Raw genomic sequence first — 18,116 nt, 5'->3', positions numbered from 1 at the left:
CTGTCCTCATCTTTTTCCACTCCCTTCCTTGCCTGCTGAGCTCCAGCTACACTGATTGTCATGTTTCTTGAATATTCTGAACTCCTTCCTGTCTTTGAACTCTTCACACTTTTATTCCCTCTGCCTGGACCTCGATTCCCCCCAGTTTTTGCATGGCTGGCTTTGCCACATTGTGAGAGCCTCTTCTCAAATGCCACCTGCTCAAGGAAGGCTTCCTTCAGCCCTTCATCTATGAAAACCCCGCCATCATCTCCAAATGACCCTGAATCCCTCCCTTAGTGTGAGTAAATCCACCCACTATAAACATAATGTCCCAAACTATATTCGTTGTACTACATTTGTGGTGGGAAATTCAGATTATCTACAGAAGTTGCAATAAGGCACCAGCACCTAGATGATAATTTTACTGTATTTGACTTCCCTGATATTTGACTTTCTTTCTTTCTTTCTTTCTTTTTTTTTTTGGTGATGGCAACATTCTTTTGTATGTCAAGGTCTTAACTTCATCTGTTGGTCATAAACCATCAAAATTCTTTGTCTTGATTCCTATAGGTCTTTTGCTGATTCTAAGAGATTCATTTTTATGACACAGTGAAGTATGTTGTTTGTTTGTTCAGCAGGTGGGGGCGCCATGGTTGGGATTGGGAACTCTGTTGGGGACGTTTTAAGGGTGAAAGTACAGGAAGAGGCTCTCTTTATGAAATGCTTGATGAAATGAATGAATAAAATCTCTTCCAGATTTGATGCTTGTCCTGTATTTTGGTGGCTAATGGATAGTTGGATGGATGGATGGATGGATGGATGGATGGATGGGTGGATGGATGGGCGATTAAATGACTGTCCCGTGAATGGCTGGAGAAAGTCAAACCACTCACGGGCTCCTTTCCGTACAGATTACCCACGATGCATCTTCCCCTTCATCTATCGAGGAAGGTCCCATAACAGCTGCATCATAGAGGGCAGCTTCCTCGGAAGGCTGTGGTGCTCCGTCACCTCCAACTTTGATGAGAAGCAGCAGTGGAAATACTGTGAAACCAATGGTGAGGCACTGGAGCAGGGATGGGGTGTTTGGTGGAGAGAAGGGGAGCTAGCAATGATTCTCCTGAGGGGACGGTGGCACAAGGGAGAGCAGAGCAATGGGAGCAAAACTTCTAGGAACCAAGTGTCTTCTTGGAGAGTACATTAGGACAACCACAGAAGAAAGGAATGTCCTGAGGCCATGTTCCTCTGAGCCCCCAGTGTTAGCATGGAAAATCTAGTTGTCCTGAAAACCAAAACCATGGACTGTAGTCCTGACATTGGTTTTCAGTTATTTCTGTTGCCAGAACTGGCAATAAGCAGATTCACCAAGTGCTGGACCCTTCCTTAATATTTCATCTTAATTCTTCACTTTTTAATGACCTCCATTCATTCTAGAGCTATCTCTGTATTACACTCTGATCCAGGACCTCTATATATAACCTCCCATTGAACCTTCCCATGGAAGCTCAATGAGATGCTATTCTCCCCCTATTCAATAAATGGTCACAGTAAAATTAAGTCCTGCTCAAGGTCACACTCCTAGGCAACGTCAGAGTTAGGATTTGACTTTAAATCCATATGGCTCTGATGCCCATGCTTCCTCACTAAGTAGTGTTGCCTCCTTTGAGATGAAGATTCATGTGAGGCACCTATCCATGAGCACACTTATTCCTGTATAAAATCTTAATTATGTTCTTCCCTCAGCACTCAAAAAATCCTAATCCCATATAAAGCCTTAATTACATTTTTGCCCTAGCCATCCATCTCTTATGTCCTTAACCCTACCAACCTTATCCTTAAATCTCACAATAACTCTGTTGATGAAGCCTGTGGAACACAAAAGCCTTTGTGCAGGTAGACGGTAAACTGTGTGGTCCTTGACAGTCTGGGCTCTAACTTGTATGCAAAGTGGACATAATAACATCACCAGGAACTCGACTGGGCACGTTCAATGTTATGTTGCCTTTCGTGAGATAAAACACAGCGCCTGGTTCATGTGTGATAAATGGAAGCTCTTTTTGTTGTCTCTTTTTGTCCCTGTGACCTTTCCATGATTATTTTCAGAGTACGGGGGAAATTCTTTCAGCAAGCCCTGCATCTTCCCCTCCATCTACAGAAATAGCACGATCTTTGAATGCATTGAGGATGAAAACAACAAGCTCTGGTGCCCAACCACGGAGAGCATGGATGAGGATGGGAAGTGGAGCCTCTGTGCCGACACTAGTAATCCAGGGAAGGGGACTGGGTGGACACGGTGGATTGCTTCATTCATTTACTCAGCAAACACCTACTCCAGCCCTACTGTGTGCCAGACACCGTGTTGGGCAGTGGTGATGAGTAATGCAGGGTCCCTTCCTCATGGATCTGATGAGCAAAGAACATAAACAATGAGACAGTGTGACAGGCAAAATACGGGCCACTTAAGATCCAAGAGAAAGTGGTCAATATAAGATTTTCAAAATGTGAAACACCAAATGCTTGCTTGTACAAACATAGAGTAAGCATATGCTAAGGTTTAAAAAAATCTGGGGTGCCTGGGTGGCTCGTTTGGTTGAGTCCAACCCTTGATCTCATCTCAGGTCTTGATCTTAGGGTTGTGAGGTCAAGCCCCACACTGGGGCTTGAAAGAAAAAAATCTATTAACAAGGGAACTGGAAGGACAAGGGGACATTAAAAGACATAGAATGTCTTATATAATAGAAGATATTATATGAGACATATAATGACATTATAAGACATTATAATGTCCCCCAATTCAGGGGACATTATAAGAAACATAGTAAGTCAGTGAAGAGAAGGGTGTTGAGCACAAGCAAGGTTGTTAAGTTCGCTATAAAATCTATGGACATCTAAAGGGCAATCCAACCTTTGTGGTTATCTTGTCTACCAGACAGAAATTACTGGCATCTCTGTTGAACAAAAACCATTCACGATATATCAGTCTTCTACAAGTTCCAGAGTCGGGGCCTCCAACCAATACAATAGCAAGTAATGTTAGACAAAGTTCTGTTTCCCTAGAGCTGGGGTCTGCAAACTGCATTCTGCTTATGGGCCACATCTAGACCAGCTCTTCTTTTGTCCCCCAACCTAAGAATCATTTTTACATTTTTATATGTTTGAAAAAAGTCCAAAGAAGGATCATTATATTCAAATCTCAGGGCCCATATATAAAGACAGAGACTGTATAAGGCATGAAGCTGAAAATACCTACCATCTCACCCTTTCTAGAAAAAGTCTGCTGACACTGAGCAAGAGAATCAGGTGACCCTTAGGGACTGTTTGGACAATGTTCTAGAAGGACATGAAGAGGTCACGTGGTGATCTTTCGGCGCCATTGCATGTTTTGGGCAATTTTGCTAAGAAAGGAGAACAAACGTAGATTTGGTGGATGATCAGGTTAGAAGCCCTCAAGGAAGGAAAATAGAACATTTCTCTGTAAATATAAGACAATATTTCCCCACAAGGCACATCCCAGGCTGCCTGAACTTCAGCACTCTGGACAGCTCTTCAGCACTCGTCTTGGGCATTTTACTTATTTATTTATTTTTAAAAGATTTTTTATTTATTTATTTGACAGAGACAGCCAGCGAGAGAGGGAACACAAACAGGGGGAGTGGGAGAGGAAGAAGCAGGCTCATAGCGGAGGAGCCTGATGCGGGGCTCGAACCCAGAATGCTGGGATCACGCCCTGAGCCGAAGGCAGACGCTTAAAGACTGCACCACCCAGGCGCCCCTCCTCTTGGACATTTTAAACCCTCGTCTACTGCGCAAGAGTTGCATGGAGAAGGCAGGGTGCAGCCTTGCCGGGCTTCACCCAGGAATGTGGGTGCTGGTCCACACACGACCACAGAAGCCCCACCAGTATTGATTTGGGCTCCAAATAAATTTTAGCAAGTGGCTAATTCGCACATTGAGGATCTGTGAATAAAGAGGAGCCCCGGGGCGCCTGGGTGGCACAGCGGTTGGGCGTCTGCCTTCGGCTCAGGGCGTGATCCCGGCGTTGTGGGATCGAGCCCCCCGGCGTTGTGGGATCGAGCCCCACTGCTTCTTCCTCTCCCACTCCCCCTGCTTGTGTTCCCTCTCTCGCTGGTTGTCTCTATCTCTGTCGAATAAATAAATAAAGTCTTTAAAAAAAAAAAAAAGAGAAGCCCCTGTAATATGTCCTCTCCCTGCTTCCCACTCTACTCCCTGGTCCCCTGGTGACATGACGCCGTCCTTCTCTCTTCCTCTGCCAGGAATCCTTGTGCTTTCACTCTGCCCTTGTTCCCCATTCCACACCCCATTGAGCTAAACTCAAATAGCTTCCCAGGGAAGAAAATCTCTCTGATATTTCTCGCCTCTAATGGGAGCCTCTGAACAGTGCCCAAACAACACACCCACAGGAAATATGGACCCAATTTTGATTTTAGGGTGGGCTCTGAAGACTAAGCCTTCACCATATCGTAAAGGCACAGGGGTAACCACTGTCCTATCCCCTTCTTTTCCCTAGGAATTTCCTCCTTGGTTCCTGGCCTTCCCTGCCACTTCCCATTCAACTATAAAAACAAGAATTATTTTAAATGTACGGACAAAGGAACAAAGCAGAACCTTACGTGGTGTGCAACCTCTTACAACTATGACCGGGACCGCACCTGGGTGTATTGCTGATGCAAAGGTGAGAGGCTTAACATACCCAGGGCAATGCTGTGTCCTTCCAGCATGATTCACTGCATTTCCCAGCAGCGTGAGCTCCATGACCCAGAGATGAGGTGAAGGGGGGGTGGGCGAAGACTGGGATAGCTTCCCAAATTAGAAGGAGGTGGACGAAGTCTTTCAGACACAGAAAAGTATCATGCCAAGTTTTAGGTCCTGGAGGCCTTGGGTGTGCCAGATAGGAAAATGGAATTTCTCACACTGGAGTGTGAGAAGAAAAGATGAGCTTGAAAGGAGATCACCAAGACTTCTCTGGTCCCCAGAAGCCATGGAACTAGGATGCTGATCTGCCACCCCCATCACTAAGTAGCCAATGGAGGAAAAGGTGGGGGTCACTTCTGCTCCCCATCGTGTGGGTCCCTCCCCCACCTTCACATATAAGTCCTCAATTCTCTCCGCAGGACCAACCTCACTCCCCCTTCCAGCCCTTTCCTCTGGCTAAGGCCAGTGGAAACTCTCCAGACCCCCTGCATGGGTCCACTGACCTAATCACTCAGTGGTTTTGGGATTTAAACACAAACAGAAGCCCTTTCGTCAGACATGCGGACAACTCTGGTGTTTCTAGCAATATTTGCCCTTAGGACGCATGTGCCTTAAGAGTGACACCAGGGGCGCCTGGGTGGCACAGCGGTTAAGCGTCTGCCTTCGGCTCAGGGCGTAATCCCGGCGTTATGGGATCGAGCCCCCACGTCAGGCTCCTCCGATATGAGCCTGTTTCTTCCTCTCCCACTCCCCCTGCTTGTGTTCCCTCTCTCGCTGGCTGTCTCTATCTCTGTCGAATAAATAAATAAAATCTTTAAAAAAAAAAAAAAAAGAGTGACACCAGTATTAGTGACTCCTCCTGAATTCTGGCTTGGTCATGAAAATTATCTTCCCGGAACTGAGGAGAGGCAAAGGAGTGGGCTTGGGGCTCTGGGTACCATCTTAACAGGGTGGATATTTAAAAACATCCCTAAGTTGGGACGCCTGGGTGGCTCAGTGGGTTAAGCATCTCTTGATTTTGGCTCAGGTCATGATCTCAGGGTCGTGGATTGAGCCCAAGTCCAGCTCTGGGCTCAGCACTGAGTCTGCTTGTGATTCTCTCCCTCACCCTCCCCCTCACCCCCCACTTGCACACACACACACTCTCTCTACAACAAAACCAAGAAATACCAAGTCATTCCAAGGCTGTGTCTAGAATGAAGAACATTTTCAGTGCCCTGCCACTGATTCCTGTCCACCAGAGCACAACTACCTTCTTCAGATCCCTCTTCCACCAAACATATTAGTAGAGGTGAGGTTAGGGTTCTCATGCTCAGGGGCTTCTGGGCCCCATGAGCCAAGTGAGGGGCAGGGGTGTCTAACCGCTCTTGGCTCAGCCACCTCATCTTCTGGCTCAGTCTTGACAACCAATACAATACTTTTCTATTCACATTACATTTGAGTCAGTGCGTACCTATCAGCTGAATGCTGGCTTGTGATTCTATTTTCCAGGGGATGAGAAACATCTTCAGAGGAAGATGGACACGCCAAGTCTGGAACCTGCTTCATCTTTTTCATTGAGTCTTTCAAGTTTAATCACTTTTAGAAATACCTTGTCCGCCATTTTGCTTTATCACTTGGTCCTTTGTGAAGAACAGAGGGGAAATGTGGCATAACCACCAATAAAGGAGCCCACAGTTAACCCCGGGGCTGCCCTTGGTGCTTCCTGGAATGAGATATGGTGAGGGACCGGAATGTGTGGTGAAGGAAGCTTTCGGGACTGGGTTGGTGAGTCTCATGGGGGCAGGTCAGATTCTCAGCCCAGGGGCCTGAAGAAGGAACTGCAGCCTGCCCTCTCTTTCTGGGAGAACGTAGATCTGGGTGGAGCATTTATAGATACTTGTTAAATCATTAATAAATAAATTAGTAAGTAAACAGAAAGTAGAAAATTCATTGCACTCGATGTAATGAGCACTGGGTGTTATATGCAACTGACAAATCACTAAATTCTACCCCTGAAACTAATAATACAGTATATGTTAACTAGATTGAATTTAAATAAAGAATTAAAAAAAAAAAAAGAAAATTCATTGCAAGACTACCTTGACTATTCCTTCCCCGTGCCCATGGCAGACATCACTAATGGATGACAGACAGAATCTGTTTCCCATGAGCCCAGATGCATCATCACATTGTTGCTCTCCTCCCTCCCCCCCGCCCCGCTCTTCCCCCTCCTCCTCTATCATGATGCACGGAGCAGCCGCTACCACTATCCCACACTGCACGAAGCCATCAGGAATAGATTTAACCATTCGGCCACATGCAGTACCAGTCTGATTGTCTAAAACAGTGTTGCATAGACATTCGAGAAGCCCAGAGATCTCATCCCCTGTAGCTCAAGAACAACCAGATGATCAATCCTCCCTTAACCACATACAGACACGCCGCAGGAAACCCATCTCTCCTGCCCCCAGATCCCACATGTGCCCCCTGCTGGTCTGAAGCCTTCCCTCACACACGTCCTACCACTGCCTCCTCACTCGGTACCCTCCCGCCACTGCCCTACTCCTGAAGCCACCACGCTGACTCCAGCCTCTGTGCCTTCCTTGTGCGGAATGCCCTTCCTCTTGCCCTCTTGACGTCATTCATACAATCAGTGTTGACAAAATGTTAACTTAGTAAAATAAAAATGAAATTCAGTTTCTCAGCCTCATTCACCACGTTTAAAACTCAGTAGCCACATGTGGCGAGTGGGTACCATAATAGCACAGATCTAGAACATTCCATCATCGCGGAAGTTCCCACTGCATCGTGTGGCTCTAGAATGCGAGCTCCTTGAGGTCAAGTACCTTATCGTTGCTCTACTTCCATCACCTGGAATAACGCCCGGCACAGAGGGACTCAGCAAATATCACACTGAGTAGGTGAGTGACGAGTGGGATGGGCAGAAGGACAGGTACCTGGATGGAATGAGATGGAGCTGAGGCAGGAGGTGGAGGCCATACTTTAAAAGGCGATCTGGATTATGTCACTCCTCTGCTCAAAATCCTCCAAGGTCCTCAGACTGGCCTCGAAACGTACACGGCTTAACCCCTGGTCCACCACCTACCCCTGTCCAGCCACCACGGCCTCTCGCCCTTCCTCCAACACAGTCAGCTACGTTCCTGCCTCGGGGCCTTTGCATTCACCTTACACTGTGCTGGGAGTGCTCTTCCCCGGATATGCCCCTGGTGCTCAGTAGAATCCCTGATGCCCCTACATGGAACCGGGACTCCTCCTCATTCCCAGACCCCTTAAACCACTTTCCTGCTCCATTTCTCTCCATATCTCTTACCATCTTCTACCATACTAACTAGGGTTATATTTACTCGTGTATTTTGTTCCGTGTCTGTCGCCTCCCTTCATAATGTAAGCTCCCTGGGAGGGGGTGTATTTCATTCACCAAGGGAGCCCATGCTTGAAAACCTGGTGGAAGGTGGGACACAAATCCTGTACTTTGGGGACCTTGCATTCCTGGAGCGTCCTGCCCACAGATGGAGGTGAGGAGGAACAGACCCTCCGGTTTCAGGGCACAAGTCAGAGTCGGGGTGTGGGGGCTGGCACAACATCCCCCCTAACAGAGGCAATCTCCCGGAGCGCCCAGGGCGGACCAACAAGGGGGGCTGCGGTGTCCAGGAATGGTTTCCACACCACCTGGCTGAGCTGAGAATTTGAGAACTCCCCGTCCCCCCTTCTCTTTGCAGGATGACATTTTGCAGATTAATCCCCCCTCCATCGGGGATCAGCTTGCCCTAAACCTTAGTAATCCAGATTTATGATTTAATTCAGTGGCCTGAGTATCTTGCACAAGGAAAAGGAAGTAGGAGGCTGGAGGGAAAAAACAGACTGAGCTTCCGGGAAATCAATAAAATGGGCTAAGCTCACTTTGGAAGTGTCTTTAATTAACCATTTCCAAGCCCAGTCTTATCAGGAACCCCGTTTGTAGCCCCAAGATTGGCATGCCTCCCTCTTACCAACAGAAAGAAACTGAGGAGATTGGAAGCAAGAAGGGGGAAGGGTGGACTACGGGCTGAAGTTTTTTGGGAGTCGGACCCAAGAGGACGCTGGGGATGAGACTCTGGTGGGTCACAGGCATTGGGGATTACACGAAGTCAAAAGAGGTCATTAACCTTTGGAATTAGGGGAGCGGCACCAACCCTATACCCAATCTCATTTCTTTTTTTTTTTTTTTAAAGATTTTATTTATTTATTCAACAGAGATAGAGACAGCCAGCGAGAGAGGGAACACAAGCAGGGGGAGTGGGAGAGGAAGAAGCAGGCTCATAGCGGAAGATCCTGATGTGGGGCTCGATCCCGTAACGCCGGGATCATGCCCTGAGCCGAAGGCAGACGCTTAACCGCTGTGCCACCCAGGTGCCCCCCCAATCTCATTTCTATACGTAGACTCTTCCTTCTTAATCTCATTCTAGAGAGGTACCCCTCACCCCACCCTGCCATCCAGGCAAAGCGATCACTTTCGGGCTAGCCTCAACTCATGCTCTGTAGGGCCAGTCCCCACGCACCCTCCCACCCTCTCTCCTGGAAGGGCCCGGTGGGATCTGGTCTTCAGCAAGAGCTTGGTCCACGTTGGCCGGGTGGGGAGTGAACGGGGTTTCCAGAACCTCCTCAGCGAGACATCATCTTCACAAACTCTGCAAAGAGAAGTCCCTGGTGAGAGGCCTGTTTGTAAGAGAAGCCAGCATTCGCTTTCAAGCCCCTACTGTGTGTGTTCACTAATAACTATGATTAACTGATTTCATCTTTTCAGCCAACCCTGGAGGAGTAAATACCATTTTTACAGATAGGCAAACGGAGGCCAGTGAGGTTGCCCAATGCACCTGAGGTCAGGTGGACGGTCAGTGGCAAAGCCTGGAACGAACGTAGGATGCCCCTGACTTGTGCTCCATGACTCCATGCCAGATGACCTCCGGGGCCCCACCCAGGTCCTGAGGTCAATCTGTCCTTCCCCTGCCTGGGGATCTGTCTCCTACCTCTTCTGGATTTCCAGGGATGCCCCCCGCACACCTGAGCCTGGCGAGATCCAACAGGCATCCAGCAAACATTTACTAAGTTGCGGTCACACAATAAATATCTACCAAGCTTCCCTCTTGGGAATGCCAGAGCAGATGGTTCAGAGAGCACCGTCACCACCCTCCGGGATTTGACAGCCTGGGAGGCGAACACAACTCAATGCAGCAAGGTCTGTGGTGATGAATCCCTTTGAAGGGAGGGGAGCAGAAAAACATCTGTGGGACTACAGAGCAGGGGCTGACACACCCAGCTCAAGATGAAGGGAAGCTTCTTAGAAGAGGTTGGGCTGTGCCGATTCCCAAGGGATGGATAAGACCTAAGAATGAACTGACAGGAAAGGTGCGGGAAGCGGAAGGAAGGTCAGGGAGAAAGGAACAGGATGTCGAGGACACAGAGCAGGGGCCAAGCCTGCCCCAGAGCACAGCTACTCAGAGAGAGGTTGTTGAAATGCGGAGTGTGGGGGTGGGGGGCAGACCATGGATGCACTTGACTACTGCATTAAGAATTTAGCTTTTGCCGGGGCACCTGGGTGGCTCAGTGGGTTAAGCGTCTGCCAGCGGCTGTCCCCACGCAATGTCACCTTCAAAGTCGACGGTACCGTCTCCGTTCATGTCGGCCTCCTGCACAACCTCCGAGATCTCGCGGGGCGTGAGCTGCTCTCCCAGAAGCCTCTGCATGGCCTGCTGCAACTCCCCGAGGGTGATCTCCCCGTCTCCATTGGTGTCAAACTGACCAGAGCAGAGGGGTGATGTCAGCCACAAGCACAACAATCCCAAGAGCGGTGTTTACTGACCACTTACTGTGGGTCAGGAACTAAGCTAAGTCCTTTTGCACATGGCGCGCCAGCATGTCAATCCCCGACACCATCCTGTATTGTTCACTGCCCTGGGCCCAGGCCCCCAAACAGTGCCTGCCACACGGTACGCACTGGATAAATTGGCTGAATTAATGAACTGTTTTCAAATCTCTATGCTGCACACCCTTAACCAATCTACAAGAAAGTCTCGTATACTCTATGTCCTGAGCAGGTGGGGCAACTAACTATCCTTTTCTAGCCACGCTGATGCTAACCTGGCCGAAGCCACAATCATCTCTTGCCTGGACTATCATGACAGCCCCCCCCGATTGGTCCTCTGGCTCCCGTCATGGTCCACACATCAGGTCCTCACATTCGTGTTCATTTAAAACAAATCAGGGGCGCCTGGGTGGCTAGTCTGTTAAGCATCTGCCTTCGGCTCAGGTCACGATCTCAGGGTCCTGGGATGGAGCCCCGCATGGAGCCGGGATTCTGCTTCTCCCTCTGCCCCTTCCCCTGCCCCCGCTCCTGCTCTCTCTCTCAAATAAATAAATAAATAAAATCTTAAAAAAAAAAAAAAAAAGGTAGATCCACACATCCAAGTTTTTCCGAAAGGAGCGTTTCCCAGTAACTGAATACTGTGTGTGTTTTTAAATTCAAACAAATTGAATTTGTATTCTGTGGACTGTAAACAAAAATTAAATAAATAATCAAATTGAAACTACTCAAAATTTGATAAAATGAAAAAAAATGAGTTTCTCAGTCACACCTGCCATATATTGAGAGCAGACGCTTAGCCCACTGAAACACCCAGGTGTCCCTGAGGAACGCATTTTATTAGGGGATGAAAGTCAATCTCGGCAAGTCCCTCGCCCTCCCTGGGTCTCTTTTTTAAGCATCTCTACAAGTGGGTTAAACCAGATGTCTTTGCATTCCCCTCTGGGATCTCAAATTATTGGATTCCTTCTTCCCATTACAGGCACGGAGATTGGAGGGCCTAACATGTGCTCTGGGGATGGCAGGACCTCGGGTAAGATCTGTAAGTTCCATGAGCTTCAATGTCCTCGTATGCATAACTGGGGTAAGTGGCAGCTTACCCCTCCTGTTTTTATGATGATCAGACCAGAGAGCACGTGTAGAGGGCCTCGTGCCTCGCAAGTGTTCAGAAGACGTCATTTTCCTTTCCTATAAATCCCATTATAGTTTCCAAAAAACTTGGTTTGGGGGGTTCTGTCCACACTTGAAGACCAATTGCAGACCTCTGGGGTTTCCTTCAAACACCAACACCATGAACGTCTTAACTCACTTCCTTGAAGGCATCTCTCATCTCCTGGACGCCAATCATCCCTGCCGTTTCGGCCAGCAGTTTGGGGGTCATCAGCTCCACAAAATCATCAAAGTCGACACGGCCACCCACTGTGGACGGAAGAGACAGGTTTAGTGAGATTCCACGTAACCAACTGCCCCCCCCATGACCTCGCTGGACCCGTTCAAGGTCTGTTCAAGGCTCCGATCTCTCTGCCTTCCAAGAGCTTTCCCTCTCGGCCAACACGGGCCCCAGGGCCCCTCTAATCCCAACCGGGGTGGACCAGGTGCGTGGGGAGGAAGTCACTAGCTGTCCCTGTGACCTTGGGCAAATCTCTTAACTGGTTCAGACCTACATTCGCTCATCTGTTGGTCTGTAGAAGGGGGAGCGTGAATTCAGTGGGAGCCAAATCATTTCCAGATAGGAAGAGGATCCCATCCGTGCTCGACCTTGTTTACTCTGTGGCACGCCCAGAAGCAAACCCTAGAGCAATTTTGTCCTGGCTTCCTTCTCGAAATGAGGTCTGAAATGCACCCCAAGTTTGTTTCCAGCGGCAAATGCGGTTCCAGTCTTGCCCTCCACCGATGCATCTCGGTGGTCATGGTAGTGACCTCCCCATCGATCACCGTTCACTGCGGGCAAAGCCTGACCTGCGTCAGCTCCTTTATCACAATCCCACGAGAGGTGACATGGTCTCCGCCTGACAGATGGGGAAGCCGAGACTCAAGAGGGGGAGCTGACTCCACGTTTCAAAAGCACCATAATCAGTAAATGATAGAAGTGGGTCTTGGACCCAGATCTGCCTCGAAGAGTCACCCTTTTATCCACTTCAAACGCTGCCTCCCTGAGTCCAGCCTGAAGTGTTGGTTCTAGACTCCTAGTGGCCCCTACCCTCTTCCTTCTCTCCGGCTCAGCCTCCCCATCCCTCCACCTTCCACCATTGCCCACCCCCACCCCCAGCGGTTCTCCCCGGCCCGGCCTCACAGTTCATGTGAATTTGCTGGCCCAGTTCAGTCAGCTCCATCTCGGTGGGCATGTAACCCATCGTCCTCATGAGATTCCCCAGATCCTTACAGGAGATGAAACCATCTTTGTCCTTGTCGAACTCAAGAAATGCTTCCCGAAGCTCTGGAAGTTAAGAGGGAAGGACTTTGGGGGAACATGAAACAGCCCATGGGAAAGACCGGCATCCCTTGAAACCGTCAGGGAAGCACCAACTAGAGACTCCGCAAAGGAGAAGACATCTTTGAAAACCAGAATTTCCCAAAGGAATCACGTATGAAATGTGGATGGAGATTGCAACGTGTGAGAGGAATGATCCGTGAGACCGCAAAGCGAAGGCACAGCGGTCCTCCAAATTGTGGGGTGAAATTATGGGAAACTTCCAAACCACCCAAAGAAAAACCAACAGTTTTTGATTCATCTTAAAATTCATGCCCGTGTCCCTCCTGGGTCTCTGAGACACTTAGGGATGGGCATGCCTTCTGTACACTTTGGGAGGACCTGAAGCGACCACGAGAAGGGGTTCCACAAAATCACAGCTGAGTGGGAAGAGAGAGGGGTGAGAAGCTTTCGTGGGAAGGGTCTACCCTGAGATGCGCAGAGAGCAGCCCAGTGGTGGGTGACAATGAGGAGGCATTTGGGGACAGAGGTTACCTTCGATCTCATCCTGTCCCAGGGGTCTTTCCTGGAAAGGAATGCAGGGACAAGAAGTTTGGAGAGGGTCAGGGCTCCAATATCTACTTCTCCAAACATGTCCCCTCCCTCCTCCTAGCGACCCCTTCCCTTCCCTGTCTCTCCTACACCCCCCCTCCTCTTCCTTCTCCCACCTCCTGACTCCCACCCCTGACTGCTTCTCGCCCTTTTCCTCATCGCTTCCCATTTCCTCTCTCCCATCCCAGAATCTTGATCTCTCTCCCTCTGCCTTTCCTGACCAGACATTCATCCCATTGTGCTGCAAGGGGCCTTCGATGCCAGGGCATCCAATCCCCTCCTTTCTCCAGAACAAGAAAGCAAGGCTTGGCATCACAGCTAACGTGCTCAGAGTGCCAACTCTGTGCTGGGTGTCCACGGTCACTTCATTTAAACCTCAGAACCACCCCAGGAGGTAGGACCAAACAGCATTCCCATCTTACTTGAGAGGTAGCTGAGGAACAGAGAGGTTAAGGAACCAGTCTGAAGTCACACAGCTCCTAAGTGGCAGAGCCCCTCCCAGGGCAGGGAGACTTTAAATCACTCCCTCCAGGTCAGGTGAAGCGAGCACCGAGATTTGAATTGAGTCAAAATTCTTCCCACTACACCCCCTTGATTCTTTCCCCACCCACCCCCTTCTTTCTCCCAAGGGTTAGAAGCCGTTTGCGTGGGACCAGTGCTCAGCGTCTGGGCAAGATGATCATTGGGTACGAGGCATGCCACCTGGGGAACTCCACCAGCCTCTGGCCTCTCCCTTTATCCTTGGAGCCTTCCCCCAGCTTCTCTTTCTTCTTATCCCCTCCCCCCATCTCCCTCCCTCTCTCTCTTTCTCCGGTCATCTGAAAGCCTAACAAGGAAAAGTAAGCCCCCCGGGATCACACAGACCTGACGGACCCTGCCACTCAGTAACTGTGTAATGCTTTGTGACTCAGCCTCAGTCCCTGCACCTGTAAAATGGGAACACAATGCTGGCCAACCTTGTTAAGTGGTCCTGAGAATGAAATGACAGGAGGAAAGCAAAGCCCTCTGCGCAGGGCTGGGCACACAGCAGTGCCTTGGTTAAGTGGCAGCTAGAGTCATACCATCCTCACTCTGGGTGTCCACAGAAACAGGTGGTTATCGACAGGGACATCCCAGTTCCCCATTTATTTGTAGGTCTCCTCCCTCTCCCCCTTTTGCTGGTGACTTCTGATTTCACCCTCACCCACTTCACTGGCCCACTGAGCTCCCCGAATTCTACCTTCTCGGTCACGTGCCCCCCGCCTGTGCCCTCCATCCCCTCACACCCATCATGCACCTTTCCCCCCACACCCTGGCTCCCTTTGCACTGCCCGGCATCCTCCTGCCTTGTCCGCCACCTCACCCGCTGTTTCTCAGCGATGCCTTTCCTCAAGAAGATGCAGGCGGGGCCCATGGGAAACTGCATGGAGGGGCAGGGCAGGGCGCACCAGGCAGCAGGCTCAAGTCGGCTCCCCTCCTTCCGGTCCCTCTGGGCGGCTCGGCCTCCTTATCTTCCCTGGCGCTCCTCTGCAAGTCTTTCTGCCTCTCTGGGCCTCTCCCTTGGTCCTGGTGTCCGAGAGCTGTGACAGCTGGATCAGAATCTCTCCCAGGGTTGGGGAGGGATCAGAGCTGGTCCTGCCTCCCCATCTGGCTCCAGTGAGGTGGAGGGGGCCTCAGTCTCAGCCTCTGACCTTTTATCCCCAGAATAGAACGGGATAGTTTCAAAACCAGGGATTAGAGCAGAGGGCACCCATTCACTCGCATTCCAGCGAGCCTGCAGGGTGCTCACGTCACGCCGGGCCTCTGCTGGCTCCCCAGCATGTGAAGATATAGGGGACATGGCCCCTGGCCTCAGGGAGCTGCGGTCAGTGCAGGCCAGCAAGCAGGACACAAGAGCCCAGTGACAGCCTGACTTCAGGAACTGATCACCCATAGCGATTAAGGGGGTGGTGTGTGTGCTTCCTCTGCTCATCTCTTCCTTTCTTCCTAAATAATTTAGGGTACGGTGGGGGAGGAGCAAAGGTAGGCCTCCCTGCTGGCAGGCGAGGGGGCTGGGGAAGGCGATGAGGGTCTCTACCCAGGGGGTGGGGGCTGGGAGGGGATTGAGACGGGGAGCCGGAGTTCAAATAGCGTGTGGGAGTGAGGGGGGTGCCCACTGAGGGGCAGCGGGGCCCAGAGTGTTGGGGCCTGGGAGGTGAGGATGCGCCATGGGAGGGGAGCCTGGCGGGCCCTGTGGGAGCGGGAGCAGAGTGAGAAGGTGTCTAACACAGGTCCCCTGGATGTCCGCTCGCGGAGGCGGCACAGTGTAGGGCGTGGGCACCGGGTCAGGGTGAGGAGGGCGGCCCCACCGAGCGGGATGCCAGTGGGGAAGGGAGAGGCGTTACATACAGCGATTCTGTGACCTGTAAAGGGAAATCAGGTTTCTCACGGATACAGAAAGAGGGAAAGGAGGAGTCGTGCTGGGTGAGAATCGGGGGCACTGGGTGAGAATCAGGGGCACTGGTTTGTCCTGGTGGGTTTCAGTACAGAGAGGGACATAACAGTAAACAGACATCCGGGTGTGCGCGGGGACGCTGGTACGTGTGTCGTTGGGTTAACACAACACAGGAGCAGGGACGTCTCTGGCTACCGGGGCTTGAATTCTAAATACCATTCTCCATGAAAGGGAGCTGAGTCCTGGGAGACAGGGCTGCTCCCACGTCTGGAGAAGGACAAGCGGTCTAAGATGAGCCTGAAACCTCTTGTTCCGTAAAGCGAGGACAAGGTTGTGGGGTCATGACAAAGGAACACAGACGTCAGCCCGAAGCAGCTCCAGCGGCCATAACGGGCAATTTGAAAATCCAAATACATAACAACAGAGTGTGTAGGGTAACACAGGAACCCAGGAGTCCATACACACAGGAATAAAAAAGTGCCAAGTTTGACAATGTCTATTCACACCGCACAAGGTATCCCCTTACAATATACTAATTGCAAAGGACACCGAGGACACTTTATAGGGGGGACACCGAGCAGACAGTATCTTAATCGAATGATTCAAATGAACATCATCAGTAATGTGACAAATCGAAATTATATATTCGATCCCTGTGCAATCATGAATGAGCACTCCTGCCCCCCTCCCTGCTGCCCCGCTCCGCACACACTCCATAGGACTCAGCTCCAAGCACTGTCTGCCCTCAACGGGTCTCGACAAGTTCTGGAAGCATTTCGCCAGGGGAAGGTGTTCTAGCTGCCCACCCCCCCGCCCGCTCGCCCTGGGCTCATCCCTTCACCATCTGCATCTCCAGCCGTCAGCAGGATCTCGTCACTCCCAGACTGTCACTGCCTGTGGGATTAGGTTCCACACCTTTGAGGGGCCACACGAGCCTCCCCACAAGAGGCACTCCGGGCACAGGGCCTCCTACAGACCGCCCGGACCGAATCCTGGCCCTCCATCTCCCAGAAAGCAGGCCTAGGGAAAGTAACTTACATCCCCTTGCCTCAGTGTCTCCACCTGTCAAATGGGGTAAAAATTCCTATCCAGTGGGATTGTAGTGAAGGTCTTTGGTGAGTGAGGACATACCTGCCCAGCCCAGGATCTCAGGTTGTTCAGGGCAGCGTGTTCACCGGGCTTTGCAGGGGCGTGGGGAAGAAGAGCCTGTCCCTGGCCCCGCTTTCCTCAGGAAGACGGGGCTCCATGCCTAAGGGAACCACGGGGCTGTACAGAGCCAGACACGGGCATCCCCAGACACGCAACACTCAACACCAATGTTATTTTGCCTAAACATTGAGTTTGATAAATACGGATGCAAATCTGCTAGTCCTTTGAGGCAGAGCTGCGTTGGTCAGGAACTCTTTTAGCGGTAAGGAACAAAAGCTGTTTCGCAGCATGGTAGTCACACTGGGATTTGGTTACACACCTCAACTATTCCCTCACCTCTGCCCCACCCCCATGACCAAAAGCCCACTAGACAGCGGCCGGCCCCTGGGTCACCAGTTCAGGGCTACTTTCCCTGAGTCTCCTGGCTTGTTCCTCATGATCACAAGGTGGCAGCCCCAGCTCCAACCATCACATCCACAATCAAGGCAGGCAGGCAGGAAGGACTGCTCAACCAGGTCTCCTTTTTGATCACGAAAACAAGCACCAACTACATGCCAGGCCTTGTGCCGGGGCTGGGGAATCTAAGGACGAGCAAACCTCATGGCTCAGGCCCCAGAATCGGCAGCCCCCAGTCGGTGGGCGGCAGAGCCGGGGGTCTCTCACGGTCACTGCACTGACTGTCTCCCACAAGGATGGGGCCCGGAGCCAGATGCTGGGTCAGGACCCCAGTGCCGGCAGGCACTCCCCACTGTGGGCCTGGGTGCCCACTTCCCTGCTCTGTCCCTAGCATCCATGTAGCAGGACGGCCCGCACTGCCTGCCTGGCAGGCCTGCTGCAGGCTACCCGAGTTAACGTTCACGGTCTAGGCCGCACTGTCCCCTACCATCGCCACTACCCACATGTGCTGCTTACAGGAAAATTCATGAAAATAAAATAAAATATGTACCGTCTCTGTTGTCGGGTGCACTGGCCGCCTGTGGCTGGTGGCCGTCCTA

At 50.9% G+C, this 18,116-nt stretch overlaps 2 protein-coding genes across 3 annotated transcripts in view; one reads left to right on the top strand and one right to left on the bottom strand.

The window, feature by feature from the left end:
* Positions 1–4,668, top strand: part of ELSPBP1 (epididymal sperm binding protein 1) — a 34,054-nt gene extending 29,386 nt beyond the window's left edge. The window contains exons 4-6 of the mRNA XM_011223271.3: positions 894–1,040; positions 2,086–2,244; positions 4,511–4,668. Coding sequence (XP_011221573.1) covers positions 894–1,040; positions 2,086–2,244; positions 4,511–4,668 — 464 coding nt within the window. The remainder of the gene's footprint in view (positions 1–893; positions 1,041–2,085; positions 2,245–4,510) is intronic.
* A 4,312-nt stretch (positions 4,669–8,980) lies between these two features.
* CABP5 (calcium binding protein 5) lies at positions 8,981–18,108 on the bottom strand. Of its 2 annotated transcripts, XM_002917881.4 has the most exons (6): positions 14,902–18,108; positions 13,503–13,533; positions 12,831–12,974; positions 11,847–11,956; positions 10,325–10,472; positions 8,981–9,365 (listed from the first exon to the last, which is right to left on the bottom strand). In XM_002917881.4, exons 1-6 carry the CDS (start codon positions 14,962–14,964, stop codon positions 9,340–9,342), a joined length of 522 nt encoding a protein of 173 aa, XP_002917927.1. In that variant the 5' UTR covers positions 14,965–18,108; the 3' UTR covers positions 8,981–9,339. The 2 variants fall into 2 exon arrangements, with proteins under 2 accessions (XP_002917927.1, XP_034528706.1); XM_034672815.1 differs by lacking the exon at positions 14,902–18,108 and having other exon boundaries at positions 13,503–14,129.
* Positions 18,109–18,116: the final 8 nt, after the last annotated feature.

The sequence above is a fragment of the Ailuropoda melanoleuca genome, chromosome 12 (genome assembly GCF_002007445.2).
Source record: "Ailuropoda melanoleuca isolate Jingjing chromosome 12, ASM200744v2, whole genome shotgun sequence".
Classification (NCBI taxonomy): domain Eukaryota; kingdom Metazoa; phylum Chordata; class Mammalia; order Carnivora; family Ursidae; genus Ailuropoda; species Ailuropoda melanoleuca.
This window is presented reverse-complemented; position numbering and strand designations above follow the sequence as displayed.

What these genes read in the sequence shown, in the direction of transcription:
- CABP5 (XM_034672815.1), bottom strand. Translation starts at nt 13,872, where the DNA reads ATGCCAAGCCTTGCTTTCTTGTTCTGGAGAAAGGAGGGGATTGGATGC. An exon ending in CCAGCAAATTCACATGAACT is followed by an intron (nt 11,957 to 12,830) that starts GTGAGGCCGGGC and finishes TTCCGTCCACAG; the next exon opens with TGGGTGGCCGTGTCGACTTT. An exon ending in CGGTACCGTCGACTTTGAAG is followed by an intron (nt 9,366 to 10,324) that starts GTGACATTGCGT and finishes TTCTCTTTGCAG; the next exon opens with AGTTTGTGAAGATGATGTCT.